The 11,684-nt window shown below is 41.4% G+C and overlaps 1 protein-coding gene across 1 annotated transcript in view; it reads left to right on the top strand.

Moving 5' to 3' along the window:
• Positions 1 to 417: 417 nt before the first annotated feature.
• sf3b3 (splicing factor 3b, subunit 3) overlaps positions 418 to 11,684 on the top strand; it is a 57,098-nt gene continuing 45,831 nt past the window's right edge. The window contains exons 1-3 of the mRNA XM_043707353.1: positions 418 to 544; positions 3,718 to 3,855; positions 5,319 to 5,474. Of these exons, the coding sequence (XP_043563288.1) occupies positions 3,786 to 3,855; positions 5,319 to 5,474 (226 nt within the window). The 5' untranslated portion in view covers positions 418 to 544; positions 3,718 to 3,785. The remainder of the gene's footprint in view (positions 545 to 3,717; positions 3,856 to 5,318; positions 5,475 to 11,684) is intronic.

The raw sequence follows: 11,684 nt of genomic DNA, 5'->3' as shown, positions 1-11,684 counted from the left end.
ACATCACACTAAATTTTTGCTATAAATTCTGTGTGTTAGGATTGAGCCCTCCACTACCACCTGATGAAGGAGCATCGCTCTGAAAGCTAGTGTGTTTCCAATTAAACCTGTTGGACTATAACCTGGTATTGTGTGATTTTTAACTTTGTACACCCCAGTCCAACACCGACATCTCCAAATCATGATTATAACCTGGTGTGTGATTTTTATCTATGTTGGAGAGTCAACAATTTCGAACTCTGGGGCACTGTCTAACCGGGTGCCTGAAAATATGTTATACATCAATCTGTCTTGTAATTGTATTTGTGAAAGTAGTTATTAAATACATACATAAATATATATATATACATTTTAAAATTGGATGTCAAGTGTCGATTCTTTCCCTCCAACACACTGGACATGCGCACCTGGGCACAGGCCCCCAGGCTGGCCACCTATTCAGGCAGCAAGGACCCCGAGCTAGGAGCTGCAGGGTCGGTAATGTCGAGGAGGATGGAGCGTACAATCTGAGGCGATATCGGCGGCATCCTGTGTCCCAAAGCAGGTACCGCGGATTTTCCTGACTCCGAGAGCTGGGGCGGTGATGATTATTTCAATATTGCCGATCGATGGTTCTTCGCGGCCGTTTGTTGAGCCACGGCGGTCAGGCTGGCTTTTGGGCCTAAAAGAGGCGCGGGTCCAGGGCATCCTGCTCGCTTCACGAAGGCGGGAAGTTGGTGAGGCCTCCCGAAAGAGGGGGAAGTAAACTTGAAGCAGAAGCTACAGTTTGGCGCTAGTGGCGGCAATTTCTTTTTAAAACATATTCTCTTAAATTGGCTTCTGCCATGCGCATGCGCTACCCAGCGAGCTGTGCTAAATCTGTAACCAGAGTTGGAACTGTAGCAAAACCTGCCCGAGCACAATTAGACTCTAAAATATGAGTGGAATTGCATCCTCAGTTCACTATGAAACTTCATGCAATGTATAGGCTTCACCCATCATCCAATGTTTGTGCTGAGCATCCTTATCGCTGAAGAAAGTCGGAGCATGTGGATTTGTGAAATGGTAGGAAGTGGCTTTTGCCAACCAGGTGCCCATTGTGAGCCATAATCTGTCAGATGCACATCTTCGATATCGCCATAATATGAATCTTTTTGCATCTGACCGCTTCCTCAATTAATCCCTTTAAATTGGAAAAGGGTGGCTCTGACTTCATATGTTAATCCCCTTTTTTCTATATCCACTGTTCAGCTGATTGAAGATGGGTTGATAGGAAGAACAGTCAGCCCTTGCTAACAGTCCTTGGACTCTGGCTGATCCTAGGGAACAGAGGATGACCAGGTTTAAGTTGTCTATGTATCCAAGTTCTTTCGGTTTGGATTTGGAGATTTTTGCCAGAAAAAAGTTCTGATTGATAAATCTGCTGTTGGAATTGGGGTGCATGAGATCAGCATTATGGATGCTGAGCTAGATCCAAAGTCAGATTCCTTGCATTCAACATAAAATGGAATTCGTATAAGAATATGAATAGGGAAATTAGGAGGCCTTTGGACCCTTCAGGCCAGCTCTGCCATTCATTATGTATGATTTAACAACTGACCCCTTCCACACTATCTCCATGTCCCTTAATTCTCCTCATACCCAAAAATCTGTTGATCTTTTGGATACACTCAGCATCTTGGCATCCAAGTTCTGGAACAGAGAATTCTAAAGATCCTTAGCCCTCAGTGAAGTCATTTCTCTTCATTCTGAGACTGACTTTGTGTTCTAGATTGTCCATCCAGCAGAAACATGAGCTTCCCGTCTCCCCATCAAGCCACTTCTGAATTCTATATTTTAATTCGATCTCTTATTTTACTAAACTTGAAGGGACCATGCCAAGTACTAAAATAAAGCAATCTTCAAATACAATATATGATCTTTTGTCATCAATATTGCTACTTGAAGGTTAGAATAAAACATTGGATCTGTTGAAGACTTGGCAGAATTTGTGTTTTGTGCAATGTGAGACCTTTATAATGCAGATTAGTTATGGGCTGTAATAAATTTATAGACAGATAAATGGAAATTTAGGATCAAATACAGATTTCCCCTTGATTTCTGTAATTGTGTTAACATAATATTTTAGCCCTTGTGCGCATCGCATTTAGACCGTGAGATATGTGCTTGCATTGCGTTCACCTTAAATTCTCGAAACTGTTAACTTTGTGCAGATTTAATTAAAATTGTGGTAACAATGATTAAAAACATCTGATTTTCCATAGGATATAATATATAGCTGGTAGCTTTTCATTTTGTATGTGCAATTAAACTTTTTACACTTAACCACAAGAACAATTTTGTTGAAACATTTGGATTTTTGAGTTCCGATAGGCATCCACAAAGGAGAGACGGTGTGTTTCTTAGTCAGTGCTTTTTTGAGGCAGACTTTAATGGCAGGCCCGTTTATTAGATTAGATAACTTAGTGTGGAAACAGGCCCTTCGGCCGACAAGACCACGCCGACCCGCCGAAGCGCAACCCACCCATACCCCTACTTGTACCCCTTTTTACCTAACACTACGGGCAATTTAGCATGGCCAATTCACCTGACCTGCACATCTTTGGACTGTGGGAGGAAACCGGAGCACCTGGAGGAAACCCATGCAGACACGGGGAGAATGTGCAAACTCCACACAGTTGCCTGAGTCGGGAATTGAACCCGGGTCTCTGGCGCTGTGAGGCAGCAGTGCTTGCCACTGTGCCGCCCACAAGAGAGAGGTTGAGAGAGGTTTGGAATCTGCAAAGCAGTGAGTTTTGCTGACATGTCTGACATGCAGCTACAATTATTTCCTTGAGAGTTTAGTTTGATAACTAGAATTCTTGGCTTTTTGTTCAAGTATATGTTTGGTTTTGTGTCTTTGTTGCATATTTGTCCTTGCCTTATGGTGGAGTCGGATATGTGATCTACAGAATCTGTTATTTGTGGAGTGTCAGTCTATAAACAAATGTAAGACTGGTAATTCAAGTCAGTCTCCTAACCCAAACTCTCCCATTGACATTTACAAATCTTGCCTGAACTTGTTTCATGTTTGTATGTTGCTCCATGCCTATCCTCCACTCAGGTGGCCATTCGTCACATGTGCTTTTGAGGGAGTCAACATGTTGCATTGTCCTGCTGTTTCTGTCACCTAACTTTTTCAAGTAGGGATGATTTAAATAAGAAGTGGTAGTGTGAAAATAGGTGTATTTTCCTGTTCATACCCAGGACAACCATGATTGGCCATTACACCTTGTTTACCGCTGTAGTTGGGGTCAGCCAATTTTGCACAGGTGCAGCATTATAACTGTGCTTTGAATTTCTGTGTTCACCCTATATTTTTGTGGTGATGGCTTATTTTATCTCTTTAATGTTTTCTTAGTATGTTTTAGGGTGGTTTTTTTCATGGATGAAAGTTGTTCCCAAACAGGGAGTTAAAGTGACAGTTTCTTTTTAAACCTGAATGTGTTCATGATAGTCAGTTTGCTATCGCTTGAAGTTACGGTGTGAGAGCCAAACTATAGTCTTGCAGTTAGTTGCAAAAATATATATTGGCTAATCAATAAGCGCGGATTTGGAATGAAGACAAAATTTTAAAAGAAGTCTCGCTCAAATATCTCAGTTGCCTTTTGTTTCTGTCTTGTTAAGTTTCAGTTGATTTTATGAACTTCAGAATTTATACAGGTGATCACTTGTTTTTTTTTCTTTTTATTGCTGCAGCCAATCTTTTTAATCCTAGAAGTTGGACGTGACATTTTATACTCGGTGATTACAGAACTAATGCAATCATGTTTTTATATAACCTGACTCTCCAGAGAGCAACTGGCATATCACATGCCATTCATGGAAACTTTTCAGGTGGGGACCTACAGTTGGCATATTTTCATTTGGCTTCTGGTGTTAATTGTTTCACTTAACTTTCTGAAACTAAAGTCCATTCGGAATTTCATAGTGCTATGTTTCCTGTCAATTTTCTTCTGTTTTCTCCTCTACATACTAGACTTAACCATTTCCCTTCAAGGGTCAGTAGGCTGTGGCAAGCCCTATGAACTGACCCTTCTCCCGGTTAGTTAGGCCAATGTGTCCCAGTGGACTGGCATTAGGAAATCAGTCACAATAGTCTCTTGTAATCCTGCAGTTTACACAGTTGTAGGAAATTGGCATACAACAAGTTTGCATGAATAGTGTCGTGATGTAGGGTGAGAAAACAGATGGGGCCATGGTTTAATATCTTGTCCATAACAAAGCAGTTTCAGCATTTCTTCAATCCCTCACCAAAATGCTAATCACGTTTCTGTATTTAAATACTGAGTGGATCTTAAATCTGACATGAAGAGAAATAAGACCACTGAGCTGAAGCTGACTCCTATCATTTTAAGATGTCCTGGTTGAGTCTGTCTGCTCGATTAGAGTTTTGAGAGCCAATGGTTCTTATTGGTTATTATATATATTGGACCTGTGCATCAAGCAAATCCATGTAGCATGTTCTTAGCAGATGTTGACACTTAATGCTTGCTGAATAATTTGGAATAACTTCAGACTGATGACTCAGATCCTATTTACTCGGTATCCATTTTAGAATTTAAAGGAAATGCTTGATAAACGTTTTTCTTGTAAAAGACTTTTCTCCCCATGTTCTCAGAAAAAGATATTTTGCAATCTTTTCTCTGCATCTCTGGTGGTAGAAGTACACAGAGTATCTCAAAGAAAGGGGAGCTAAAACCACAAGTTGCTGTTTGAAATGTAAAATTATCACTCTTTGCGTAGTGACCAGAATCTAGAAAAGTAAGCCATTTGGTCTGTCTTTGATAAAGCCTTGTGATAAGTTCCACGCTACTTGTCCTTTTCCAGAAGTTATGCAAAGTTTTCTTCTTCAAATACTTGTCTATTTTCTCGGTACTATTTTCTTGGCTATTTGGTGAGCTATGTATGGTAGGCAGTTGGCTTTTGGGCCTAAAAAAGGCACAAGAACAGGGCATCCTGATCACTCTGTGAAAACAGGAAGTCGATGAGGCTTCTCAAAGCAAGGAAAAGCAAATTTGAAGCAGCAACAGTCGTACTAGTAGACCTCCCTAAAGTGTGCAACCCATAATAGGATGCTCTATTCCAGTTGATTTACAGAGAATTAGCATAAACTCTTTGCCTCTATATTTTTGAAACTACTTGTGTTGTATTTAACGTAAAATAAATATGATTTCCAGTGCCATGAATTGTTGTTTAAAATTGTTGCTACTTATAAACCTGTAACAATTTCGTGGAAAGGGCAAAGTCATTGGGTTTTTAAATGTCCTTTTGATTTGGTGTTTACGCATTTACTATAGGCACCAAAATGCAAGAGATTGTTGTGTCTAGGGGAAAGATCTTGGAGTTGCTCCGTCCAGATGCAAATACTGGAAAAGTACATACACTGCTGACGGTGGAGGCCTTTGGGATAATTCGTTCTTTGATGGCCTTCCGTTTAACTGGAGGCACCAAAGGTAAGAATTTTTATAAATGTGGTTCCAGCTATGTTAGGTATTTCAGCAAATTAAAATGACACAATCCACCCAAATATCAAAACGACCCTACGGTATTTATTCCAACAAATGTGTCCCTTTGTGCCTCCCCATGTGGCTATTTGTTACATGCAATCCTCGACAGAATATGGCAGGGGGCTGTTTATCCATGAACAGCATCACATCTCAGCTTGATTTGGTCGTCTTTGGCAAATGCTTTTCCTACATTAGGAGCAAGAACACTTGTTAAGATATTATTCCTAATCCCAGGCTGGTGGAGTTCATGTGTGTGATCTGATTGGTGTCAGTTAATTCTGTTCTGATTCAGGGCTTGGAATTAGATTCCAGTTGCTCTTGTGTAGTTTATGGCTAAACTGAATTTTTGTAATGTGTGTTTTGTGAATTGAGAGTGTTGTGTGCAGAACTGTGTCCACAGATTGTGGTTGACCAAAATCAGCAATAAGGTATTTGATTCTGGCTTCGTGCATTTACAATTACACAAACAAAAGGCATTTTTGATAGAAATATAGAAAATAGGAGCGGAATGGGCCATTCAGTTTTTCGTGCCTGACCCACCATTCAATTGTGATCATGGTTGATATCTTTGAGTGTGCATGAAAACTTGATCTGTGATATCAAATCATTATGGTGGGTGTGGCTTATGGAAATTCAACGACAAGCTGTGCACCAGGCTCCCAATTATTTCAATCAATTGATTAGATTAGATTACTTACAGTGTGGAAACAGGCCCTTCGGCCCAACAAGTCCACACCGACCCGCCGAAGCGTAACCCACCCATACCCCTACATTTACCCCTTTACCTAACATTACGGGCAATTTAGCATGGCCAATTCACCTGACTTGCACATCTTTGGACTGTGGGAGGAAACCGGAGCCCCCGGAGGGGGCTCACGCAGACACGGGGAGAACATGCAAACTCCACACAGTCAGTCGCCTGAGTCGGGAATTGAACCCGGGTCTCTGGCGCTGCGAGGCAGCAGTGCTAACCACTGTGCCACCGTGCCGCCCACGAACTCGGCAATAAAATTGATAGCTTAATATGCTAAGCTGATTGTGGAGACCTGATGGAGGAGCAGCGCTCTGAACGCTAGTGCTTCCAAATAAACCTGTTGGACTATAACCTGGTGTTGTGTGATTTCTTAATTTGTACACCCCAGTCCAACTCCAGCGTCTCCAAATCATGTCCATTATTCAAAACACTGTAATCATGTTACAGTCCAGAATCATTCCATGAAAGGTACATGATATTGTTAGTCTTTCTCTTGGTGAGTTTTAATATATAACCTTGTCCTTATTTAGATTGGTTTTATCATTTCAGCAGCCATTCTGAATATCTTGCTCATTGCAGCCTCCTGCATTCAAATTCAGACTACAATAGGAGCGTTTAGAAAACTGAACATTCATGAGTATGTGACATTTGAAGGGGCAGACAATAAGGAAGCGTGATGGTGTGACTTTATTAGTATGAAATGGAATTAGTAGGTTACCAGGAACTTTAATTTGGATCACATATGTAGAATCCATATGAGTGGAAGTAAGAAATAACATGAGGATGAATCACAGAAGACACAGGTGGAAGTCGTCTTAAAGACCCCCCAATGGCTGTTCTGTAGGACAAAGAATAGGACCATTGAGAGGGCATTTTTAACAAAGGCAGTGCATTAATCATAGGTGACCTTAAACTTCATATAGATTAGGAAAACAAATTGGCAGAGGTAGCCATTCATAAGAATTCATAACATGCATTTGGGATAGTTTCCAAGTACAGTATGTTTTGGATTCAACCAGAAATCAGACTTAATTGAACACATAACGAGGTACCTGAGAGAACAATGACCTAACATGGCAGCATGTAGCATTGAGGGTGAGAAACTTGGGTCAGATGCAAAGGGAAATTACATTGGAATGAGTGCAGAGTTGGCTGAAGTGGACTGCAAAATGAGTAATGCAAAAAAGATGTTTGATGAACAATTGCTGACATTTTTTTTTAAATCCTGACTCAGCAAGGAGAGAGCCCATTGAGAAAGGATGATCCAGGGATGTGGTTAAACAGACAAGTTAGGGATAATGTCAAACTGAAAGGAAGAACTATCACTGGGGCAAAGTTTATTGCTAAACCTCAGGATTGGGAAAGTTTTAAAGGCCAACAAAAGATGAACCAAAGCAAAAGAGGGAGAAAATGAACTGAGGGCAAATTTCAAGTAATATAAAACAGGCAGTAAGAACTTTGTGGGCGGCACGGTGGCACAGTGGTTAGCACTGCTGCCTCACAGCGCCAGAGACCCGGGTTCAATTCCCGCCTCAGGCGACTAACTGTGTGGAGTTTGCACGTTCTCCGCGTGTCTGCGTGGGTTTCCTCCGGGTTTCCTCCCACAGTCACAAAGATGTGCAGGGTCAGGTGAATTGGCCATGCTAAATTGCCCATAGTGTTAGGTAAGGGGTAAATGTAGGGGTATGGGTGGGTTTCGCTTCGGCAGGTCGGTGTGGACTTGTTGGGCCGAAGGGCCTGTTTCCACACTGTAATCTAATCTAATCTAATCTAAACTTCTTTAGATATAAAAAGGAAGAGAGAGGTATCAGTGAACATGGGCCCCTGAGAGAATGAGGCCGGGGAATAATAGGGAACCAGGAAATGGCAGAAGAGTTGAATAACTGCTTTATTAATCTTCATAGAAGAAGACGCTGGCATTCGAAAAATGCTGAAATGCAAGGAGCTAAAGGGTGGGGTGGGCTAGGGTGGATGTGGAAATGTACATAATAACAAACAGTAGAGAAAAAGGAAATGAACGCAACAAAAGATTGATAAGTCCCCTGAACCTGCTGGGCTGCATCAGTAAGTCAACTTGCAAGAATCTTCAGATTCTGGGAACGTTCCAAAGGATTGGAAAACAGCAATGTATCACCTTTATTAAAAAAGTGAGGGAGATATCTGTTATTGGGAAAAAGTTTTTCTGTTATAAATATTGTAAACTCAGTTTTTAGATCTAGATAATCAAGTAGAGTCAACATGCCTTCTTGAAGGGGAAATCATGCCTGAAGTATTTATTACAGTTCTTTGAGGAGGTAACATACGGGTCAGATAAAGGGCTATCAGTGGTTGTAATATATTTGAATTTCCAAAAGGTTCTATAAGATATTACGTTGGGAGTATATGTTAGGCTAGATAAAGATTTGTGCTGAAAATGTGTTGCTGGAAAAGCGCAGCAGGTCAGGCAGCATCCAGGGAACAGGAAGAAGGGCTTATGCCCGAAACGTCGATTCTCCTGTTCCCTGGATGCTGCCTGACCTGCTGCGCTTTTCCAGCAACACATTTTCAGCTCTGATCTCCAGCATCTGCAGACCTCACTTTCTCCTCATAGATAAAGATTTGTCTCAATGAATAGAAGACAAGTGTCACAGGGCTCAGTGATGGGCAATTATTTATATGTTAATACATAGATGACCAAAGTGAATGAGCTATAGCGAACTTTGTAGATGACACAAAATTAGGTGGAAAGGTGATGAGGAGGACAGTCTGCAGAGAGATTAAAGATAGCTTAAGTGGTCAAAAATGTGGCAGATGGATTTTTTTGTGGAAAGCTATAAGAGGAAGCAGGAAGAGTAAAGGAACTGAATATCTAAATGGAGAAAGACGGCAGAAAATTACAGAAAAGAGGGATTTTGGAGTCTGTGTGAATGAACAAAATGCTTGCATCCAAGTGCAGCGATTAATAGAGAAGGCAAATGGAATGTTGGCCTTTATTTCAATGGATGATAAAAATAAGGAGGTTTTGCTAAAACTATACAAGACTCTTAGTCAGACCACAACTGGAATACTCTTGAACAGTTTTGGGCATTTTACTTCATCTGTCTATATCCCTCTGCAGACTCTTCTTTTAGTTAGCCAATCCTCTATCCATGCTGCTATGCCACCTCCCAACATCATGACATCTTGTTTTATTGAGTAGCCTAACATGTGGTACCTTATCAAATCCGAAAGTATTACATCCACTGCATCTCCTTTTATTTATCCTGCTTGTCTCCTCAAAGAATTCTAGTAAATTTTTTCGGGTGTAATTTCCCCTTCATGCATAAAGCCATTGAGACACTGCTTGATTATGTGCATTTCTAAATGCTTCATTATTGCATCCTTTATAATTGATGGTGAAATTTTCCTCCTAACAGATAATAACTTCGTATAGTTGCCAGTTTCTTGTTTTTTCCCCTTTTTTGGCTTTTTTCCAATCCTTTGATACTTTTCCAGAAACTGAGGATTCCTGGAAGATGACTGCTAGCGCACCCATTATCTTCCTTATAATATCCTTATATTCATTCCATCAGGTCCAGGGAACATTACAGTCTATCCCATTTTTCTGTAGTGGTAGTGATTATGTTTAATTCCTCCTTCTGCCCCTTGATTATTTTAGTAATTTTGGAATGCTCTTAATGTCTTCTACTATGAAGATTGCAAAGTATTTATTCAACTCCTGCCATTAATGTTTCCCCAGCCGTGTCTCTAACAGGCCTGTGTTCACTTTGGTTTCTTTCTTTTTAGATATTTGAAGAAACTCTTGCAGTATGTCTTGACATTTTCAGGTGCACAATCCTTTATCTGAAATGCTCGGGATCAGCTGGTTTTTGAAATTCAGAATTTTTTGAATTTCAGAATAAGTAACAGTTTGGTGAAATTTAAAAAAAAAATTACTGGGGGAGCAGACTCGCTCAGTAAAATGTGCCTTGAGAGAAAATTGAGGCCTGCCAGTGCTAGGCCACGCTCCCACACATCGTGTCTGAGTGACACGCATCGAATGGGTATCAACTTGAGTTAACTGTTTGCATGCCAAACAACTTTGTTAATGAGAAAAAACTTCACGAAAAAACCTTCGGGCTTTGGAGTTTTTCGGTTAAAGGATTGTCTACCTGTACTTGTCTTAGGTTCTTTTCCTGAGGTTTCTCACACTATATGCAATTCACACCAACTTCTGCAAACAGTTAAAGTTTATTAAAGCCTGTGCAAGCTCAGTGACCCCCTTTTGACACTCCTTGCAGGTGTGCGAAGTGGAATCAGGCCCCAAACAAAGGAAACACATGCCCTTTACACAGCGCCCCCCCCCCCCCAATAACCCCATGTTACCCCAGGTACAATGCAAAGATGAGGTCAGCCTTGGAGATAATGTAAATGCTCTAATCGAGGGGAATCATTATTCAAACGATTTCCTGACTCACTGATTCCCCAAGGTCATGCTGGTGTGATATGCTTCAGTATCGGGGATGATCACCACAAATGAATTTGATTGGCTGGTGGGTGGCTATGAAAGCATTTCTGAATGGAAGGGACTGAATGAGAATTTAATTTGGTAATAGTAGAGTAGTAGTAAATGGCTGCCTAAATTCAGTGTGGATTACAATGGATAGTCCTCCAAATTCCTGCATGCTGTCTGTGAGACAGAATGTTGCCCCCAACCCAATAGACAATAGGTGCAGGAGTAGGCCATTCAGCCCTTCGAGCCTGCACCGCCATTCAATATAATCATGGCTGATCATTCCTAATCCGTATCCTGTTCCTGCCTTATCTCCATAACCCTTGATTCCACTATCTTTGAGAGCTCTATCCAACTCCTTCTTAAATGAATCCAGAGAGTGGGCCTCCACTGCCCCCTGTGGCAGAGCATTCTACACAGCCACCACTCTCTGGGTGAAGAAGTTTCTCCTGAGCTCTGTCCTAAATGGTCTACCCCGTATTTTTAAGCTGTGTCCTCTGGTTCGGCACTCGCCCATCAGTGGAAATATGGTTCCTACTGCCAGAGTGTCCAATCCTTTCATAATCTTATACGTCTCAATCAGATCCCCTCTCAATCTTCAAAACTCAAGGGTATACAAGCCCAGTCGCTTCAGTCTTTCAGTGTAAGATAATCCTGCCATTCCAGGAATTGACCTCGTGAACCTACGCTGCACTCCCTCAATAGCCAGAACGTCTTTCCTCAAATTTGGAGACCAGAACTGCACACAATACTCCAGGTGTGGTCTCACCAGGGCCCTGTACAGCTGCAGAAGCACCTCTTTGCTTCTATACTCAATTCCTCTTGTTATGAAGGCCAGCATGCTATTAGCCTTCCTCACTACCTGCTGTACCTGCATGCTTGCCTTCATTGACTGGTGTACAAGAACACCCAGATCTCGCTGTACTGCCCC

This window comes from Chiloscyllium plagiosum, chromosome 17 (genome assembly GCF_004010195.1).
Source record: "Chiloscyllium plagiosum isolate BGI_BamShark_2017 chromosome 17, ASM401019v2, whole genome shotgun sequence".
Lineage (NCBI taxonomy): Eukaryota > Metazoa > Chordata > Chondrichthyes > Orectolobiformes > Hemiscylliidae > Chiloscyllium > Chiloscyllium plagiosum.
This window is presented reverse-complemented; position numbering and strand designations above follow the sequence as displayed.